The following is a 22,934-nucleotide window of genomic DNA, read 5'->3' as shown; positions in this document are numbered from 1 at the left end:
GGTTTTCTTTTGTTTAAAGTTTGGTTGAAGTTTCCTTATTGTCTTTAATACCTTGCTACTTGAGAACAGATAGTTTCACTGTTGATTGTGGAGAGCATTAACTTATTCATATGAAGAATTTATACGTATTGTGAGAATTATAGTTTACACTGGTGTTGTTATAGCAAGTTTTTTTTAAGTAGAGAACTTTTGCAAGATTTTAGGGGCATTTGTTTCTGCGTGTTTTTTTGCTTGTGTTTTGTCCTTTTTTGTTCATTTGGCCTTTTATCTATTTTATTTTCCCAGAATATCAAACTGAACTTATCTGTATTCTCAGTTCTTCCTACATGAAGTTGCTAGCAATTATTAATCTTCAATATTGAAGCACTGATTAAATGACAGTAGAGTTTTTTTTAAGATCTTACATGCCTTTTAAGGTCTTAAATGTATTTTTATAAGCTGCCTTGATTTACTGCTCTTATTAAAGTAATGCCACAGTCTGTGAAGAAGGAAGATTACACATTCATAAAGGCTTGTAGTCATACTTTCTCATTCAAAGATGATTCCTGCGTAGAGTGCAGTGAAGTCTCAGCACATGAATAACAAAATTTTCATCAGTTTTTTGTGTGTGTTGGAGGGGTGAGTTGTTTGCAAGTTTTAGCTGTCTGCTGTAACTAGAATCATTCTGTTTACATGTACAAAAAATGACACATTATTTTTTGGAGTGCTTATCTTACTTTCCACTAGCAATACCTACTTTTTACCAGTTACCAGACTATGTCAGTAACCTCTCAGATTAAGGAAAAGATATCATTGCCCAGTCGGTTTGCAGAAGTCATCTGTCCTTTTTCACTGGAGTTTGAAAGTCAGTATAGGGTGTTTCTGATTAGCTTTAGAGTCAAGGCTATCCAGTCACCTCTTGCTCTCCTATCTATGTGTTACCCAGTCTGGGACTAAAGAGCAGCTCCAGCATAATGTCCGAAGGCTTCATAAAATCTGATTTTTTTCTTTAATATGGTCTTACTTTATTTCTTACACCATGAAATATAAATATAGATAGCCTCTTAAAAGAAATCACATATGAAACTTTTCATATAATACCATAATTTCATATTTCTAAGAAAAGGCAGTAAATAAAATTGTGTAACAGCTTAGAACAAATCCTAATAGTTCAGTCCTATATGAATAGAAACAAATACTGGGACAATGACTGGCTACTCACCATCAAATAACTGTGTTATACAAAAAGGTCTGCTGTGATTTTTTGGTCTTTGCCTGGAACAATAAAATGTGTTTTGCAAAAGTCTTTTAATACATTTGTATCAGTTGGATCATGGCTTTGCAGTGTTTGTGTAATATTCTTCCAACTTACCTTTGTCCTAAATTGGTTTTTCAGAATACTTTTTGCTAACACAGTTTTCTTTTTGGAAACTCTCCACCCTGACCCCTTCCACTTCTCAGATGAGAGGACAGTGCCTTTGCTCCTCTGAGGGCAGAGTAATAACTGTTCACCTTCCACTGCCCTGGTGAAATGTCCAGTTAACACTGCCCCAGAAGAAAAACACTTTGTTACTCCTCCAACACATCTGTGTAGAATTAGAGAAGCATCACTGCAAATGATCAGTTAAAATGTAAATACTTTCATGTAGCTAACAGGACCTAACCTCTTTATTCACAATTAGTAATTCTGTGATTAGAGAAGAATGTGCATCGCAGATTATCAGTTGTTTTTGTCAGCAGTTTGTGAGTCTGTATTTAATGTTCACTAGTGAAGACTAGATGTATCAAAAGCATGCTGTGCAATTTTCACTTTCAAGCACCTACTATTTAAGGGGAAATGTATTTTTGAAAGGTAAGTTCTTTCCTTGTTCTTGGACTAGCCTCAAACTTGGGATGAGGAGAACAGCTAATAACCTGCATTTTGTTTGGTCTTGCATGCCTAATGAGAAATGAATGTGTATGTTCTATCAGTCTGTCTCACTGTCCATCTGTCTGATTTTCTAGGAGGTGATTTCCTGTCATTCCTAAGAAAAAAGAAGGATGAGCTGAAAACCAAACAGTTGGTGAAATTTTCATTAGATGCTGCCTCTGGTATGGCATATCTTGAATCTAAAAATTGTATACATAGGTAAGGAAGATTTTTTTCTCACTATTGTACCTTTGCTCAGTAGAATCGCAAGGTGTTTAAAGGTGTATGGTGTTTACTGTCACAGAAGTGAACTTTACGATTTAAAAATACATACTTTTTCTGATTAACTGGTCATTATTACTTGTCTAACTCAAAAATATTCAGTTGGGTAACAAATATGTGTTACGTTATTTGATGTCTATAGTTTGGTGCTATTAGTGTAAGTTAAAAATTATTTTTCACCATAATGATATGCATTATAAGGAGCCTGATTCATACAGCGAGAATGAATCATAGTAAGAAGCAATCTGTGAGGCTTGTGTCGTGTCTGAAATTTACAGATACTTGCTGGGCCAACAGAGAACTTATAGTATTAAATTAATACCTTAAGTATTAAGAACTAAAATTCTGTATTTTAAAATATTAATTTCCTGAACTGCTCTCTCAGAAGTATGAAAGATTATGGAGCATTATGCTGTTTGAGTTTCTTATTTCTGTTCATACCATTCCTTTTTCTTGTTTCTTCTCCAGTTTGACTCTGCCATTGCTGTTTATACTCCATTTGTATCAAAGAGGATGGAATTAGTTTCCACCTGTTTTGTTCTTTCAGAATAGCACAATATACTTAATGCTGTGGCTGAAATATGAGATGTAAACATAATGATGATCTATTTCACAGAAAAATTATGGAGAATAAGTTTTCATTTCTGATCTTGATGTCTTACACTTTGTGAAATGTGTGACATCTCATTCACATCATCAGTTCATTTGGGATTTAACACCTTTCTGGTGAATGCTCTTACCAGAAACCTGAGTGGCATTTCTCTTAGATTTTCATCAGCAGTGAATGGGTCAGTTGCAATCCTGCACATTTGGTTAATCAAAACAATTCTGCAAGATCATGAACTATAAAAAACACTGAGAGAAAAAAACCCGAATTCATGATCTAAAACTATGTAATACTCCCTTAGGGAAATCCAAGAAAGGGATTGTAAGCATTCTGTCATGACAGAATGTGTTTCAGCCTGGCTCTGTTTGTCAAGGATATAATGGCATAAAAATCAGAGCAAATAACAGCATTAGTGATTTACGCTAGCCTCATAAATGCTCCTGTGCTTAATTACAGTCAGATCATTGTTAAATCTGAAGTGCATGTTTAAGCTCTTCTGTTCTTAGTTAAATAAAGCAAAGATAAAAATAGCAGCTGGATAACTGAAGTTCGTTATTGCAATTATTGAAAAAAAAATTGCAATATTTATTCATTAAATGGTAGCATGCTGCCTTAATTATAAGTAGCTTTATATTTTTTTTTTAACACTGGGAAAAGGGTATTCCTGCACAGATGTATGAAAAAGAATGTTCTAGTAGCTGTAGATGACATTGTAGCTTCACTGTAGCGCTGGAAATTTGCTCTGCTGGTTGGTGAATAGGAACCGCTATTCCTAAAATTTGTTTACAAAGCTAATAGTGATCGAGAGAATGTGTTTCTGAGAGAAAATATGTGAAGTATTGTCTTACTATATGAAGATTTCAATTTTTCATAATTTTCAGTTGAAAATCCGAATACAAATGTGTCATCAAGTTCCCAAGTCAGGAGGAAAAAGAGATGAAATCTGACATGTTTTGTTAGTGCCATAGACGTACCAATGCACACAGTCTGGGTTACACCAACTGTAACACAAAGCGAAAAGAACTTCTATCCCCTTGTTTACTTTTTAACTTCTAAAATATTAATGAAATTTGTTGGTTACCACAGATAATCAGAGAAGGTTATCACAGAGAGCTAGCACTTTCCTAAGGGAAAAGCCAAAATTTTTAGAAAACCTATTCTAAATAAAAATAGTTTTAATGTAACGAAACAAGCAAACCATGCGTTCAGGAGAACTTCCTACTTTTATGAAACACACAGGTTTATAAACCAAAATATGCATTTCCAGTATTAGTTTACCGAAGCGGCGCGGCTGAAGACGCAAGCACGGTAAGCACGCCAGCACTGCTTGCAGCCAAAGGGGCACTGTCCCTGCCTCGATGCCAGGACAGCGCCTACAGTCAGCACCCACCGTTATAGTAGCAGGGCGGCCTTGAACAAGGACGTGGCCACCTTAAAGCTTCCGCCCACAGGAATACGAGAGAGTTACACCAAGTCCAGCTTTATTGTGAATCCAGGGAAGGAGCAACCTAAAAGGAGGAGGGAGGGATTACATGAACTTATAAAGGGAAGGGAATCCAGGGGAGGAGTCGTTCTTTGGACCAGTAGGGTGACAGGGGGGAGTGGGGTACAAGAGATTGACATAAAAGAAACACCAATTATAACAAACTGAGGGAGGGGCCCTGGCCCCTGAACCAATCACTCAACGCCCTAGCTAGAATGTTCCAGAGAAAAAGGTGGGGCTGAACAGTGACTGGCAGGGCACTGGGGTGGGGCTTGGAAGAAGATACATTGGTTTCTAAGGAAACCGGGGAGGGGTTCAGGAAAGGATACATTTGTTGTCAGGGCAACTGGGGAGGAGCTGGGAAGACTGACAGAAACAGGGAGGGGAGGAGAACCAGGGCGGAACCATTATATAAAACAGAGGGAAGCGGAGCAAGCCAACACACCACAACAGTTTACCAGTCTTATTTTGTTCCGTATACAGCATTCTTTATTGTTTTATGTGGTTAGCTATAGCATCTGCTTACTTTATTTATGAGTTAATTTTTCTAAATTTAATAGGTAAACATAATGAAAATTTCTGAATCAGCAAACAACTGACAAAGCGTAGTGATTTTTGCAGTAATAATAACGGACTTGTGTTGGTTGGTTTTATTTATAGTTGCTAACACAGGTTGATTACAAATGCTTACTCTGGGAAAGAATCTCCTGAAGTTCTAAAATGTATTTGATCAATGGCTAAACTGTAATTTGGTAGGCTTGGCATACATATAATTTTGCTAGGTCTGTCCCCTCTTTGAGTGCTGATCCAAGATTTGTGGACACTCTGGGGAGTGGCTGGAGGTGTATCAGTCCAGAACCCCTGTCTGCTGCAGGAGCCCAGAAAAACAGGGAAAAATCAAGCTGTGTTATGCTCCATGAGCAAGTTCTTGGGTGTTCTAACTCAGAAGCCCACTGGAATTTCCCAAGCACTGGAAGTGCAGCCATCTGGCTGCATGGTCTGTACAAGAAATTTGGGAGTCTTTGCTGCCTACAGTTTAAGTCAGGTAGGACAGATTGGTCATGTGTAAGTTTAATGTTGACAGGAGATCAGTGGGAATGGAACAATTTAATTCATAGCAGTAATAAGCTTTAGCACTCTGTAAAAAAAATAGTGGTTTTCTGAAAGAACATTAAACTCGTTCCTTTTTTGTCAAAAAGTTCATCTACTGAAAGTGGTTCTCAGGTAAAAAAAGAGGTGAGAAAATTAACTAGAGGCAATGGACTAAACAGTGGTTAAAAAAACCTTAATCTTTTTGTTTGTTTAAAGGTCCTTAGGCCTTGATTACTACTGCTTAAAGATCAGTAATGTATAGTTAGAAATAGTTTCTATTACATAGATTGCAGTAAAGTGAAATTGGTTTGCTTCATGCTGTTATCTTTTTGTAGTATTCAATTTAAGTTCTTTGATTTAAGGATTTTTTTCAGAATCCCACATAAATATTTGTAGTATTTTAGGTGATTAATTTAGTACCATGCATAATTGGCTACCTGCTAAGAGAAATTAGGGCTACTCATCACTTTATTTGCATTATTTTTGATGCTGCTCTTTAGTTGTAACTGCAGTAGCTACACTTAGCCTTTATATTTTCAAATTCTACCCCAGTTTGTTTTGGATTTTGGAAATTATTGTCTGAATTACACTTTAACTTACCCTTTAAGTAGTTGGGAGTGCGCTACAACTAATGTGCCGTTTGTTTTTCATTTTTTAATGTGTTAACTATATCAGTAGGGGAAAATGCTTACATTGGCATGTAAATGATTATTGAATTATTATTTGATCTACATTTGCATTTTTTCTAGCATCCAGATATCACTTGTTCTTTGCTCTCTCTTTAAAGAACAGAAATGACTTCACTGTTAGGGAGAAAAAAAGCTGCATGAAAAGATGTTATTAAAAAAATGAAAAGAGTAGTTGAACATGCACAGAAGAATGTAGTCATTTCATTTCCATTTAATTAACATGAGGTTGAAGAATTGTTTCTTGCTTTCATTTTTACCATATGCTATTGTTTAGATAGTTCAATTTTTCTGTTAATTAGAAACAGAAAATAAGGATGGAGATGTGATAATTTGAGTTGGCTTAATAAGCATCTGGGAGTGGCCTTCTTTTCCAATACTTGATTTGCATGTGGTGAATTCATTTGTCCATAATTTATGTTCAGTTTTCAAAGCTGTCTTGGGGGCTGTAGGAGGGAAGCTGCAATTTCTGTTGGACTTTACTGGATGTGCAGGGATGTCTTCTACAAGATCAGGTTGACTTTTTTGCAACAGATGCACTATGAATGTGAGGAAACAGGGACTAAGGTCCCTGCATTCAATGTCAAATTTTCCTTTCAGTCAATGAAATTATCTTCTGGAGGTCTCCTGTATTCTGAATTAAAGATGTGCTGGTTGGCAAGAAGATCATGTTTTCTGGTCTAGTTTTTCCATTTTTAGTCATATTGCTATTTCTTCTGTTTGCTTTGGTTATGTAGCTGTGAAAACACCTGTGTTATGTTAAATCTGGCTTACTTTCATGTTATGAAATCCTGACTCTGTGGATACTCTGTGGATAGTAATTCAGGATTTCTAGAGTTTTCATTAGATTGTATAATTTAATTTAATTACATATAAATTGCTAGGAACATACTTGTTTCCCTGATACTAATCTAGTTTAGCCGATCTGCTCTGCTATGAGAATTTTTTTTCCTCTCAAGTCTGGTAACTGCCAATGTATAGAATTTTGGAAAAAGAGTGTCAGAACACTTTTATAACCATGAACTTAAGAGCTATAATAAATAGTTAAGTAGGTCATTTATTTCCTGTGAATCTTCTGTTTCTACTTGGAACAACAGTTCAGTTACTGTGAAAAGGATGAAAAGTGATCCTTTTCAGTTTAGCAAAGGTGCTGCTCAATTCTCTGTGTTTCAGGAGGGATTGGAGCCTCCTGGGAGCAGGAGAGTGACTGTTTAGCTCCAAAATGGAGCAGGTCTCCTTCCTAAGAAGGAGGAACAACCTGTCTGCTTGATTTCTCTACTTTCTAAATCCCATGAAAGACAGTAGCTTAACACTTCTCTGTGTGTGCCCTTGGGAGCCTCCACACAACCCTGTGCTCCCTGGAATAACAGCTTTGGTTCTGTTCTGCAGCAGCTTGGGCACTTGTTTCTGAATATTGCATTTCCTCCTGGGCAGTTGCAATGCCTGAGACCTTTATTGCAGTTTCTGTAATTTTATCTGCTAGTGTATTGACTTACAAAGAAAGACAACATTTAGGTGGTAAAGCACCTCAACTCTCTGAGGTTTATTGCAAGGATTAATTTGCCATTATTCATTATCTTTTTATGATTCCTTCCGAATTACATGTATAAAACAATGATCTGAGATTCCATTTCTATAGCTTTCTTTCATAGAAAATTTATTTATAACTGAATGAAAAAGTATGTACTTCTGTGTTGGTAATACCTGTTGATCGTGCTTCAATGAATAAGTGTTTGAGAGAATTATAGTCAGTGCTACAGTTGAAACACTCTGTAAATGTAGTGAATAATCATAGTTTTGGTCCTTTTTTATAAGAAGATGTTTCTGCTTTATATAAAATGATGTTTGAAATATTTTTTTTTTCAATATAAATGTTGGAGATGTTTCTATTCTGTTTAAAGAGAAAAACAAATGGAAACTTTGATGAGGAGCTGTTACTTTCTGCAGGCCACTTTATATAAGATATATTGTTAGTTTTAAAAAAATCCACTAAAATTTACTCTACTATGTCAATAAAATAATTTTTAATCAAACTTTGAACTTGATTGACACATTACCATGTGTTGAGCTTTTATTTCTTAATATGGGCATGCCTTTCTCTGTTGCCTTTTAACTGGTGAGGGTTTTTCACCAAAATGAGTATTTCCACTGACTTTATTCGATTATAAATATGCTGTGCAATTAAAGCATTGCCAGTTTTATACACATTATTGTTTTTTATTAATTATATTGGTCATAAGTGTGCTAATGAAAGAGCCATTTGCAAGATTACAAAAACCCTCCTCCTCGTAGTTCTGTGGTGGGTAAATAGGGATGTCTACTAACTCTTTCCAGAAAAAACTGAGTTCAGAGAGCTGCTCTTGGGACTCCCAGCTGTTGCTAAACAAATAGAGGAAGGCACTGTTTCCAGAACAGTGGTGCTGCTCACCTCTCAGCACATTAATGCCAGCCCTCCATGGGTGCTGCTGGGACATTTGGTCTGCCATGATCCTTCTTTCATTAGCGGCTATTAAAACTGCATTTCAGACCATAACACTGGCAAAGACAAATGTGTCGGTGCCTTCAAATGCACCAGGAAATTATTTGTCTAAGTTTTCATTCAAAATGAGGTGTTTCCAGCCCTAAAATAACTAATACAGGGCTCTCCAACTGCTGTCATCCAGGAGAGGCAGCTGAACATTGCTGGATTTCACTAAGCTTGCCATTTAGGAATAGTTTTTAGAGTATTATATACCAGGTTTCAGCTTTTAAGAATAGATTTTTAAGTGATTCCCGCCTCTTTTTTTTCCTGCTGTTACATTGGTTTGATCCTAGAGAAGTACATTTGCGATTTAATGTGGATCAGTTCTGAATTAGTATTTCTGGTTGTCTGAGATCTTACTTGAGCAGAGTGATTATTTTTTTCTTTAGTGAGCCTGTATGAATCTAATCTGAAAGCATTAAAGGGAAAAAACCCAGGAAACATGAGTATCTAAGCCCATGAATATTGTATACTTTAAACTCATTATAATAAATTAGAGTGAGTATTGAATTCGAAGTATATTGTAATGGAAGTGCCTGTGAACTATGGTGAAGAGTTGCTTCTGAATAAAAATTGAACTTTCTTCTAATCTATTATCTGTTTCTCTAAGCTATTCAATTTTGACATGGTTGGTAACAAAAGAATTTAAAAGGAAGAGAAATACAGTTTTTTCCTTGTGGACGCTGTGCAATTGTTCTGCTGGTTGATACTGCTTTCCCTTGTGTGCTTCATTTGAAATTCACCCCAGGCTATATTAAAAGCAAACTAGGCATCACAGATTGAGCTTTGCCATAGCTGCACAAGGCTTGTAATTAGAGTAACAGGTGTGTGGGTTTGGATGGCCAAAGTGTGGTATAAGGTCTGCATACGTTTTTGTTTACTGTAAACCCCACGTCATTCTTTCTCCCTAAGACCATGCTGTCTTTATATATTCCTGATGTATGCTCAAGGTAGTGCTGTTACCAGAGGAGTTAGTGGTCGCAATGTGCAGGAAAAACATATTTGAATTGTGGTTTTTTCATGTTACTGTATTAAATAAACATGCAGTAGACTACACAAATACACAAAGTATTACATTAACTTAATAATTGTTACATTAATGATAGAACTGGATGCTCTGGTGCTTGTTTTTTTCTTCTTTAGGAATAACATGATAGTTTATTCAGCTGCTATTAGGACAGATTTTATTTGCCATGGGGATTTTCCAGTACTACTTAGTTCTACCACTTACTACTCTTCTCTTAAAATATTAAAATATAAGGTATCTATTCATACTAGTGGAAAACAAAGTACTTGTTCAACTGTGGTCATTCTGAGGCTAATATTAATAATTTATTTTCCCAGAGGCCAGTTTAGTATAGGATATTAGATTATGCTGTTCCTGAGCTTCAAATGGCAAATTGAGGTTTCTTCATATTAAATAAAGGGAAATTACCTTTTTCTTTCTATGTTTGTATTTTCTTTTGAAAAGGCTGTTACAATGTTTCATCTTTATTTTTGCCTAATTGACATTTCCTTTAGCTTCCATTTTATGTCTGAAGATAGCACTGCCTGTATATCAACTGAATGGCATCAGGGATAACCCAGTATGATCAGTTAAGCATAGTTCTTGATATTAATGTTTTGAAGTGTGTGTTAAAATACTCAGTAAGGCAGATATTTTCATTCTATTGTGAATTTTGCCTAGTGATCCCTATTCAGTATGTGCTTAAGTATCACCTTCCATGTGTTCTCCATAAAATGGGGAAAAAATCCAGTCCTATAAGCTTTCAATATTCCAGTTTTTCTAAGATGGTGATTTAAAATGTCATATAGTGTTAAACTAAAGATAGTAATAATTAAATTGGTTGGCATGTTATTGCAGAATTATTTTGTAGACCTAAGTATTTAAAAAATATTATGTCAATATTGTCAGTAACCTGTATTAGTACAGATATATGCAGTGATAGAATTCACTGATAACTGCTAATACAAGGGAAGCTGAAAATCCATTACTTTTCAGAATAGCTAGAAATTTATAATGTCTTATAGTTTTTCTTTCTGTTTGCTACATTTCACCTGTCAGTTAGCAATTAGAGGTTGGATATTTACCATTAGAAGGCAGATTCTTCATTCTGGTCAGCTGACTCTTGCATTTTTAAAGAACATTGAGCATTTATGCATAACTTATTTATGGTTTGAGATCTTAGTCTCACAAAGAAGAACATGAAAAATACTTGCTAAGGATCATATGTTGTGTGCAAATATAAAGGGACAGAAATGTGGCATTTTAAGGATAATATTTTGTAAGAAAGTGACCCTAAACCTTAAACTTTTTGAGGTTCTTTTACCTTCTGTTAGTCCAGGGCTTTTCCTTCTGAGATTTCACAGCTTTCCTTTACATCGCTCCTGCCCTTCTAGATTTTACTGTACAAGTGGGTAAGATTGTGAGTGAGAGAAAAAATATGCAAAAAGAAAATTTGTTAAGAAGGAAATATTTTTGTTCTTATTGCATAGGTAAAGTACATATTGCATAGGTAAGGTTGTATTACTTACTAGCTGATATTTCTGCTCTTACAAGTGTAAGTGAATAGCAATGAATCTGTTCCCTGAAATCTCACATAATGGTCTGCTCTTTCTGCCAGGCTGAATTCCTGTTTGGATTCCAGGAATCATCAGAGAATCCAAAAAACCAACACAAAGCTCAAAATATTTCCAGATACTGTAGCAAAATGTATGTGATGAATATAGCTACATGATCTCGTCCTTTAGAAGTGCATCTATGTTATTCTAGGGGGGCAGTTGTTCTGTGTAAACCAAAATGAAGTTATTAGAATATAGTAACTATTTAATAGTTAGTGTTTTATAGACAGTGAGGAGAAACATTAAGTATTGAAAGCTAATTATAAAAAGGCTTATATCAGAATAAATTCTTAGGTAGTAAACAATCTGTAGGAAATGCCAGAGAGATTTAGATTTTTTTTTCCTTTGTCACAGAAAATGCATAGTATGAAAAATATTTATTTCTTGCCATTGGAGTTGAATTAGTCTATTTCTCATGAGCTATCCATGATACAGAAAGCTCCCTCCTAAAAAATTAGTAACCTTTGCTAGGAATAAAGAAAATAAGGCTGAAAGAAGTTAAAGCAAATTTTCTTAGACTCTCTCATTCTGTTTAACAAACAGTAACATTTTAAGTGTAACATTATTGTGCTGTATTTGTTTTTATTTACTGCAGTATCACTTTCCTGTTGATAAATATTAGGCATTTACAAATATTACTCAGTAAAATAATTTGAATAGTATTTTTAGTATAATAAATCTACTCACTGCATGAAAGCAACATGCTCTCTCTAATTAAAAAGCAAAAAGGAAAAAAATGAAAGTTACAGGCTGTTGAAACTAAGATAAAAATAACATGCTGTTTGTGTTAGTGGAAGCTGTAGTGCTGACCATAAAGTCACATAGCTCTTCTGGATAGTGTAAATAATATTTTCTCTAGTCTCATAATCCTGGTACAGTGGTGAGCAGTGAGTGAAATGTAATTACTTTCTAAGAAAGATGGGCTGCAGTATACCATTTGTGCAGTGGGCAAAGGAGGTATTAGTAGATGATGAACAATGAATTAGATGATAGGATAAGACAAAAGCAGAAGATTGAGGGAAGAGGAGAAGGGGGAGAAGGCAGAGAACTACATCAGTTGCTTTAAAAATGAGGTTTAGGGGTCCTCTTTGAGCACAAGTCATTGACCACAGGGTGTGTCAGTGTTTGTATAGGGAGGCTAAAACATGCTTTCATGCACCACTTTATTTTCTTTGGGGTGTAGATATTTTCCTGGTTTCTTTCCTACAGCAGAAAATTCTAATCATTGTTTTTGAAAAGGAAAAATATGTATATCTAAGATACAATGCACTAAGATATTATGTATCACTTCAATATTTTCTTGGCTTCCTGATACTAATTCTTGACATTCCAAAGAGGAATATACCACAGTTGTCTCCGAGTGGTAACAAATTTCTTTTAATAAGAAATTTTTAGGCTGTATGTGGTAACAAACAATTAATTCCCAAATTGTTTTCCAGAGGAAAAAGTTATTTCTCTTTTCTGTGTTTTGTACATATACATACACACAAATATGTATATATATGCTTACTGGGTTACTCCTATTTTGCGGATTTGACAAAATATTAATCTACTATTTTTCCAGATAGCACTAATGATAATATACTTTACGTGGTTTTTATCACTGCCTCAGGAGGTTTTTCAGAAGTGCCTGCAACCTTTATGGTGCTGTAGTTTTATTACTGATGTATCATATTCAGCATTGTTATCTGGCTGTGTATGTAGTGAAAAACAGATGAAAGAAGGACGTGTGGTGGGTTTTAGTGTGTATTCATGAAATAACTTGGTTTTAAAGTTTATGGAACTGGAAAACTTCATGGCATATAGGTCTACACATCAAATCATATAGAGAGGGCTGTTTTCTAGATCTTTTTGTAAAATCAGGACATTTTTCTTATAAAGGTAAGAGAAACTTATGCCTGTTAAGCTAGGTTCAAAGGTAAATCCAGTTCCAGTAGGTACTGCTCACAAAAAATGTTGTGATCAAATTTAAACTGTCTGAAAGAAATTACACTTGCTGAGGATGAGTACAATAAAACACACAGAAAGCTTAGTGCATGTTTTGTTTTTTGTTCTTTTTTTGCTCTGTTGTTCTCAGCCTCTTTCCTCCTCGTTCAGCAGAACTGTAGTGCATGGAAACACTTCTACAAAACAGTATTTTATCACTGTGAGTTTTTATTCAAATAAGGAGTTACTCTTTGTCAAAGGCTATTTCAAAATCCTTATGCAAGGTAGTAAACAGCAAGAGAGAGCATACTGGCGTGTTAACTGGTTTGGAAGGTAGATGGAGATCATCAGGGTACATGGAACTGTGAGAATTTTTCAGTCAATGTTGCTGTATTTAAAGGCTCACAGATTTCAGCTGAGTCATTCAAGCCAGACATAAAAAGCTCCTGGCAATGATGGATGTCAGATACTTCATCAAGTGTCCTGGCTGCTGGGAAATAAAAATAGATGAGTGGAATAAGGGCCAAGGCCCAGTTTTAAAAAAAAACCTCAAACTATATGTAGGAGTTAGGATGCTGTAAGTAAAAATACCTGATTTGAAACATTTCTGCTTTGGAATAATTTTGATTTTGGAGATCAGTAAGATAGTTAGCCTGCATGTGCTCAGAAGAAAGGGTTTGAACTTTACTGCTCCGAATATTGCATCTTAGTAGTTAGTTGGTAATAAGCATCTCCAGGCCTATCCACTAAAAAATTAATTGACTGTCCTTTCTGCTTGGTATCTTAGACCTCTCTGACTTCTCATCTGCTTCCAGGAAGCCACCCTTGCTGCCCACCTTTGCAGACCATGCTCTCTTGTATGAGATTATTTGGGCTAGTTTCTTACTCTTCTTCACGGTCATGTAAAATCCCACTCCCTCGTTATGAAAATTCTGAGTATCCCAAATGAAGGGCAAAATTGAGATGACAGGGTCTCCCATGCTGCTATTGTCTTTTTTTGGCAGAACTCAAGTGTAAAATATTAGTTTTGTTGTTACAAATATATATATCTACCCTCATTGTTTTTAAATAGATATTTATTTCAAAGGAGTTATTAAACTTCTGTATATATTGTTAATCTTCTATAACAGCTCGACTTATGTTGTAAATTGAAACCAGTTGTTTTTAGTTTTGCAAGTCAATAAGCAATCTCTCTAACCGCAAGAGAGCATTATGACCTTCAGATAGAGTCAGGTAGACAGAACTCTTAGAAATAAGACTGTAAAAGTCATGGAAGATTTTTCTATGTCAAATATAAAGACCTTAAGCAGGCAGTTTCTGCTTCTTTTAACTATCAAGGAGCTATTAAATTTAAGTGCTTCAGTTCCCTTTTGGGGAGTATTTTACAGTAACTTATACAGAGTTTGGTAATCTCTTAGATTTGACAGTGGGCCAATATTTTTCTCTGATGGTTTTAACCTATTCTTTAAAATTGCACATTTCACCTCTGCTGATGTTCCAAGCCCCTTGCAGATGTCTGAACCTGGAGCTGGGCTCTGAAGTGCCACTGACGTGCTGCTCACACCAGCCTGGGTTAGGAGAAGGGGCAAATTGGTACTCCCTAACGAAGCCTGCAGTTGAGGAAGCCAAAATTTGTGTGATAGGTTTGCTACACGCAGTGTGGGGCCACATTTGACTTGTGAAACTACCTCTAACCACAAATAAATACCTGAAGCTGCCTGATGGAAATCTGAGGAGACTCAGCAGCGGCTGTGTCTTTCTAACTTCATGGGAATCTACCTGTACTCGACTGGCAACACCTGTAACCCTTTTCTGTACAGAAATTAGTAGTTTGTGTCATTGCATTTGGAATTTTGTTGTTTCTCCAATTATGTGATTGGTTGAAAAAGTCACCTTTTCATATGATAAAATGAACAAATGCACTAGGCCAGGAAATTAATCATTCTTTGGGTCTCTCCCTCTTTGACCACTACCTTTTTGTTGTGTACTTACTTTAGTTGTATACTTACTTATGCCTGATACTAACAATAGATTCCAGGGCATATGACAATTCTAATGTTTACTGAAAGTCAGTAAAAAGTTGGGTTCATTTACTTAATCCATCCCTTTGAAACAGACACTGGTCTGTACACCTGTCAAACTTTTTTTGGTTTATTAAGTAACTTCATTAATAAAATAGAATTTCTTACTTTTCCTAGACAGATTTCTCACAATCTAGTAGATAATGAGCTTTTATTTTTCTGATGCTCAATTTAATTCCTTTACTCTTCTTTAATTGGAATCCATATCTTTTTAGGCTCTCTTTTTTTCTATATGATTGCCTAGTAGTATTTGTTTTTTACTGAATGTTTGTATTTAGGCTTAATTTTTTAAAATATAATAGTTCCTGTTTTACAGGCTATGTCTAACACTTATCCCAACAGATATGTTTTGTCCCTCTCTCCCCCTCTTTCTCCTTCTTTCCTTTCCTTCTTTTTATTTATTTGCCCTTACTGTTGCTTGCAGCTGCTATTAATTTGATATTATCTGGAAATGTAATTAAATTCCTGTTTGATTTTTCCCTCAGATCATGAACAAAGCTGCTAAATGAAAACAGGCAACTCTAATTCGTTGCCCTATATTATATCACCTTCTAAGATATTTCTTACCCATGATTTTTTAAGCAGGAAAATTTTAAATGTTTATCAGTTGACTAGCTGGACTTCAGTTATTTTATAACCTTTGCCCACAATAAATGCTAAAATGAATGTAACATTAAATGGCAAAGAGGATCCTATCTTCCTAAAGTATAATGGCAGAATAGTTTTTTCTGCAGAAATATTTCAGAATAATAGCCAGGTGCAGTAAATCCATAGCTTTGCAATAGCTTTCTAATAGTTTTCTCTTCCTGTCTTACATTAAGCACAGGAAAGTGTTTTCTGCACCTCCAACAAACTTTGAATCCTGGTAGGACCAGGAACATTCAGATCTGTAGGGAGTCAACCCTATGCAGGAGTGAACATGCTTCCACAGAGAGCAACCAGAGGCAGAGGAGCTATTTCTAAATACAGAACTCTGGATTTCCCAGGGCAGGGACATTCTTGTAACAAGCAAATGACTTTTGCTATCAGATAGCATAAGGTTTTAATAGAAGAAAAAGGATAGAGTTCAGTATGTGATGAACTTTGAGCCCCTGGACTTACTAACATCTCTTCCTCTACTCAGCCCAGCTGTGAAACTCTACCATGGTGAATGTGCATGTGACGTGTGAGTTCATCCAGTTCCCAAAAGCTGTGGAAGTCCTATCCTGTCTCCAGCTGTCAATATGAGATGTAATCATGATCCTTAATCAGCACTGTCATCTCCTTTTTTTCTTCAACATCTCCCGCTTTGAATGTCCCACTATAATTCCATGAAAATTCCATCACTTATTTCTTTTTCTTGTGATGAAAAAAGTGCAGAATATTTTCTTTCACATAGAAGTTTTATTTTTGAGTGGGAAAACTATTGTGGATTTTAAGTAATAGAGACAAAAACCAGGAGAGAGGTTCAGTTTATTTACTGTCTTGTTAATTTACAGGAAGTTAATAGGTAATTTTATTCCTCTCAATTTCTATATATATAATTCTCTGCAATGTGTTAGTCACCTGAAATTTCTTTTGTATTTCTCTAAGCTAACTGTGGATCTTACTTAGCTGTCTAAGACAATTAGTAAATTATTCCTCATCTTTATTTTCATTCATCCTTTTTTATTATAGTTACAAAACAGGCTATTTTTAATATACTGAAATATTTCAAGTATTTGTTGGTAATCCTTGATTAAAGGTAGAGAAATATTGTAAAGTACAAATTAGAATTTTTTTTCTCTGACTGGAAAATTATGAATTAGTGGGTTATTACTGCACATCTTTGTCAATGGTTTCCATTATTAAGAATGCTTAGCTGGCGTAAGTTACCTGTGCCATTCATCTAAATTCTTTTCTCCCTAAATAAGGAACGTCCCCAGATGAATAATTGCCTTAAAATATGGCTGACTTTCCTCCCTTTGCTATTGGCTTTCTTTGTGAGTGTCTCTTAAAAATGTAGGACATTTTGTTTTTGCTTTCTAGCCACTCAGGTTAGGACTGCAGCACAATCCTCTTGTCTAGCAATGCTTGATTTTTCTAATTCTTTGTTCTGTCTTTTCCTCCTCATTTCAAATTAGACCTAATGTTTTTGGTTTCTCTCTTATTCCTTGTGTATTATTTTCATGAATATGTAGTGTCTTGTACCTTAATTATGCTGGATGCTTCATTTCTTTGTAGCCTGATTATTACCTTTACCTTTTTTTACCTTCATTAACAAAGTGTTTCAGGATCTAATTCCTATAAAATACTTTATCTACTGAAAATCATGCTTGTCTGTTACTTTTAAAATCTTAACTGATGCCTCTTGGTTGTAGGAACAAAAATAAATTTAAGTGATGGAAATGCATGGAGAGATAACTTAAACTACAGCTACTGTTTCATACCACATTATTGGTTCTGGCTATTGAAAAAGCAGTAGAGTTGCTACCTGTCTCAGATGAACTTTGATATTCACCTGTGGCAAGTACTTAAATGTACCCTGAGAAGACTTTGAAATATTTCCTGTTTCATTAGGACTTCAAAGGCCCTGCAAATACTGCATTATTGTGCTATTTTATTTTATTCTAATAATGAAGGTGGGAAAAAAGTGACCCATATTATAATCATACTTTTGAATTTCTTGATTTCTTGCGCACTTGCAGTGCTTTTCAATTCCACATGCTCTGCTTTGAATTATTAGTCATTTGAACTTAATATATTGTGATATTAACACTAGAAAATGGCTTTATTTAATAGAATGAAAAGTTTATTTTCTAAAAACCTTAATCATCAGAAAAATCAGTGATAGAAGCTACTCTGCTTTAGACATTTTCTTTTAATCCAACATGCAGCCTTTTCTATCACTGATACCTTATGGGCAAGGGAATGTGACCCGTGACCATATCTGGTCTGCCTCTTCGGATGATTACAGTTTTATAAACAAGTTAAACCAGTATTTAATGCTTCTGTGCAGAGATATCAATTACATTTTTACATTATATTATATAATAAGATATAATAATAGAATTATTGTAGAATTAGTAGAATAAGGAAGAGATTAATTCAAAACTAGATTCAGAATTAAGAACTAAATTGAGTGATCCTTCTGGTCTAAAAGGGCAAGGACACTCATTGTAACAAGACTTGTGTTATCACATATGTTGAGTAAAGCCATGATACTATATTAAAAATGTTCCTGTTAGCAAAATGTTGTGCTCCACGGTTGTGTTTCATTTTAGTTGCTTCTGTGAATGATACAGTGTAAATTTTTGCTTGAAAATGGTATTTTTCTTCCTATGAATAATACAATATCCTTATATAACTGGTTATGGAAATGGATGGCATTGTGATTGTAATTTAAGTCCACTGTAATTTTATCAAGCACAAAATGTAAACTTGTGTTCTGGTACATCTTGGATAATTAATTTTTGGAGACTTAGTTTCCCCTGTAATTCAGTTAATATCAAAGAGACTTTCCAGGACTGTTACAAGTCTTACACATTAATAAATGTACCCATATTTGTAGTTATGTTCTGTAATGTTTCTCTTGATATCCAAGAGCTTAGCAATGGTTGCATGGAACCCAGCAGAGATGTTTATTCCCATGTCTGTTCTGTCATTAAGGATTTCTAGACTGTATATTTAATTTTCCAGTCACTCTAATATTGTAGGATCTCCATGAAGTTGCCTGTCTTCCTCTCTGATTACTGTCCAGACACTTCGTTTTTCACTAAAATGGGCACACAAAAGAAATTGGATTGCAAATCTTTGTTTCAAGATATAGCACAAAGTAAAAAAAGGGACATTTTGTTCAGCATATTACATATAATCAGCAGTGCACAGGAAAAAATTGGTTATAGAAGTCTGCAGTGATATCAATGCATAGAAGACTGTTAAAGACCAAAATGACTGTGATGTCATTTTCATCAAAATAACTGTTCAGAAGAATACAGGCAATAACTATTAAGTTCTAAAACAGTTGAGAAACAATGCAGATAAAAACAATTTAGATGGTACTGATAGGAATGTTTCTGTTCCAGGAGCAGGCATTGTGAAGACAACCTTCGAAATAGGAAAAAGTGGGGAGGAATAGATGATGCAGCAATTTATTGCTTCATTTCTGTCTTCATAGTCTACTGCTTTGATTCTCCTCAGAAAAGTGCTCATTGTCTACTATTCCCTTCTTTATCTTGCTTAAAATTGCTGGTACAGAAAACTTGCCCTGCTAGGAAAATGGAGGGCACATTTTTGGTAGCAGTAGCCTACCAAAAAATCCTCAAAGATAAAAGTTTTCTAATGTGTCAGTAGATCTGTACAGTCCCTTGAGTCATATCTGGGTGGGAGACAGTAAATAAGTTGACAGTTGTGTCCAGCTACTGAATACAATTTTTTGGGGGTTGTTTTGTTACTTTGCCTCCTTTTGAATTCCTTTTGCAAAATTTTTAAGTCTTTTGCTTAAGTGCGAAGTGCTTTATAAAGAGTAATTGACGTCCACCAATGCTGTGAGGTGGGTGAAGGTGCTTATTTTATTTATAGTTGAGAGAAACTGAGCAATATCCGAAACTGGATGGCAAGCCGAGCACCTGACATTATTGAGAAATCACTACTGTATCCACTGTATCCAACTTGGAGTTTCTCTGGTTTGCCAGCACCGTTCATCTGTGGAGATGAACGTGGACTTGCATTATATATGAGGAGATGAGAGCAGTTATTAGCATTGTAGTTAATATGGCTCCAATATTTTCATAATAACTAAAATAATGTAAAGAAATAATTAAATCAAAGTTAAAAGGGGGAAGAAAACACAGAATTCATGAAAGGATGTTCTTCTAACCCTCTAATATTTTCCCAGTCTGTTACTAGGCACATGTTATTTGTTGTACCCTCCACATACAGCAAAATTAGCATATCAAGAAAGTTCTGAAATAGATTTAGGCACGACTGTATTTTGATTTAGACATTATTGGAAATTACGTCAGGTGTATGAAGGCGAGGTATCTTAGAGTTCACAAAAAAACCAGCAATTTATCTTGTAGTTTCACTTCCAACCCCTTTTTTTGTATTTAGGTAATAGACCATTTTCATTGAATTTAATGTGCAGAGGAGATAAACCGATCCTGTTCTCTAATTAATTACTTGCTTTTATCACCTTAGAGTATTTTAACTGCATAATCCAGGGATGGAATATAAAATGGCTAATTAGTTCAGTGAGGCAGTCTGTGCTGCTGATTTAGTAATGAGGAGTTTGCTCTCTAATTTTGATTTGCTTTAACTCATGGAATTCCATTGCAATGCTAGGTAGTACTTTCTCTGCAGATCCTGTGGGATGTAGAGGGGAAGAGGCGAGGGAGTGTAAGAATGTCCTTAGAGAAGGTTTTAGTTGCTTTATGTCTTTACTGACAGATGTGAATCCAGGTGGTAACAGCTCGCAGCTCAGAGCTCTACTTCCTCCTTGAACTGGCTGTTGAATTTTTAGCCGAAGTCCTATGACCTCTCTCTTAAAGTTTCAGCAGATTTGACCCATATTGACATCCCTAGGAGAAGTCCTGTTTGTACTTACAGGAACTGCCGAGTAATGCTTAAAAAGGAAATTTCCAAATTACATGCTAGTTTTTACTTGTTAGTAGCTGGGGGGAAGAAACTTTGTTTCTAGCAGTACTAGGAGCTTATATAATCCTGATCTTAAATAGTGAGAGTCAGCTTCTCTTTTACTAAGGAGCTTACTCTGTAGCAATTCAGTGTAATATGTGCCCAATTTGTAGAACTTTCACAATGTAAATAAAGAATATTTTCTTGCTTTCTGTGTTAAAGATAAATACTGATTTAATGAAATTACTGCTTTAAGTAGCAAATGCTTTATGAGAAAAAAAAAATTCCTAAACAGAGATACCGATTTTCATAGAATTATCTCTGTGTTTCTTCAGGACGTTGGCTTTAGAGAGCATTAGGGAGAAGGAAGAGAAAGCAAGCAGAATACACTGTTTTTTCAGAGGCAAGAAGACAAATAGACTGTAGTTGATTTTCGTGGAGTTTTTTTGTTTGGGGGGCTGGTGTGCTGGAGTTTTGTTGTCATTATTTTTTTGGGGATTTGTTGTTCATGTGTTTGATTTGGTTTGGTTTTTTAATGTCCATGTAGAAAGAGTCATGATTTACTATGAAAACTTTACACTGATGAAATCTTTAATGTTGACATCTCATAGTTAATTTTGGTCATCAGACCTCTGCATTTATATTTTCATGTTTCCCCCAACTCATGTTGTTTATCTTGAAAATTGAGTAGAACTCCACTGTGGATTTCTTATGGAAGGTTAAGAAGTAAAGGGTCTTTATAAACCCTTTGAAATTATTATACTAGAATGCCTATCTGTAGAAAATAGAAATTAATTATAATTATGGAAACTGAAAGAAAATTAATGTCATAATTTATTATTTTAAAGTAATGGGAGTAATAGTTGCTGCTGCCATTTTTTTCCCAGATTCTGGCTATAAATTCTGTAATAAATCTTGTTGACTGAAAGCATCTTCTGTATTTTTCTCTTATGTCTAGACTGAAAAATAACATCCATTTTAAGGAAGCTGTCAGACATAATGAAGAACAGTGAAGAATTTATTTGAAAAATACTGAAAAATCTTAACCAAACCCTCAGAATAATAGTAAAAAAAAACCCGCCAAAAGCTGAGGTACCCGCAGCTTTCAGTGTAACTGTTTAAAAAATGTTTTTAAGCATTACATATAAAAAATGTTTTTAAGCATTACAGATAAAAATATGCGCAAATACATGTAAAAATTATCTGTAAAATTAAGCAACAAATCACTGAGGATATGAAGCAGATGTAAAATGACAGTGGAAATACTAAGAAGGTAATATAACTTTGTGACATTTATATGCTTGAGGAATGAAATTATCACATCTAAAGTATTTTCTAAGTAAGTGGTAGAGTGAGCATATCATACTCAGGATGATAGAAGAAGGCAAATTTGCTTATGTCAGAAATAAATATATGAAGTGCGCACAAGACTTTATTAACAGAAATTATGTATTGAAAGTAATACAGAGTGTATAGCATTGAAAATGGGAGAGTTTTAGCTAAAAGTGGAAAAAGGCATTAATACTGTGAGACTCAAAACATGCAAACATTTGATTTCTTCTTTGAGGTGTTAATTTACATGTATCCTGAACAGAGTGTCACAATCTTTATGAACTTCTACGAATGCCAGTTGATTTTCATGGAAGTGTTTTAGTCAATTTTCAGTAGGGATGAAAAGCTTTTTCTCTAGTTGATTCTGAATGAAAAAGAAAACTCATATATATCTCTATGTACAAAACTGACAAAAATTATGCAAACTGAGTGTAGTCTTTGTTTATAAGCACCATACTGTGCATATTATTTACTATCCACTTTCCCAAACAATCAGACTTATGCATGAGGAATAAACCTAAGTCAGATCAGTATATAGATTTTTCTTAACTTGACTCAATATTTTTAAATGCTAGGTGATACTTCAGGTAGGGGGATGACTGCGCTTTCAATTAACTATAAATTTTCTTTGAGATACAACCTCATTACTTTTTCCACTCCTTATGTGCATCAGTTGCAAAATCTAGACTATATTGAGTAACATGATGAAAAACCTAATTACTGAAGTATGATTGGAACCTAAGTCATAAATTCTTGAAGTTCTTGGTGATACTTTTTACACACTTGAGTATAAACAATAACAATTTGATTTTGTTTTGCAGC

At 34.9% G+C, this 22,934-nt stretch overlaps 1 protein-coding gene across 1 annotated transcript in view; it reads left to right on the top strand.

Moving 5' to 3' along the window:
- FER (FER tyrosine kinase) overlaps positions 1-22,934 on the top strand; it is a 145,100-nt gene that overhangs the window by 104,941 nt on the left and 17,225 nt on the right. The window contains exon 16 of the mRNA XM_058823321.1: positions 1,984-2,107. Within this exon, the coding sequence (XP_058679304.1) occupies positions 1,984-2,107 (124 nt within the window). The remainder of the gene's footprint in view (positions 1-1,983; positions 2,108-22,934) is intronic.

Source organism: Ammospiza caudacuta, chromosome Z (genome assembly GCF_027887145.1).
Source record: "Ammospiza caudacuta isolate bAmmCau1 chromosome Z, bAmmCau1.pri, whole genome shotgun sequence".
In the NCBI taxonomy this organism is placed as follows: Eukaryota; Metazoa; Chordata; class Aves; order Passeriformes; family Passerellidae; genus Ammospiza; species Ammospiza caudacuta.
The sequence above is the reverse complement of the archived record's forward strand: the minus strand, read 5'-3'. Positions and strand labels throughout refer to the sequence as shown.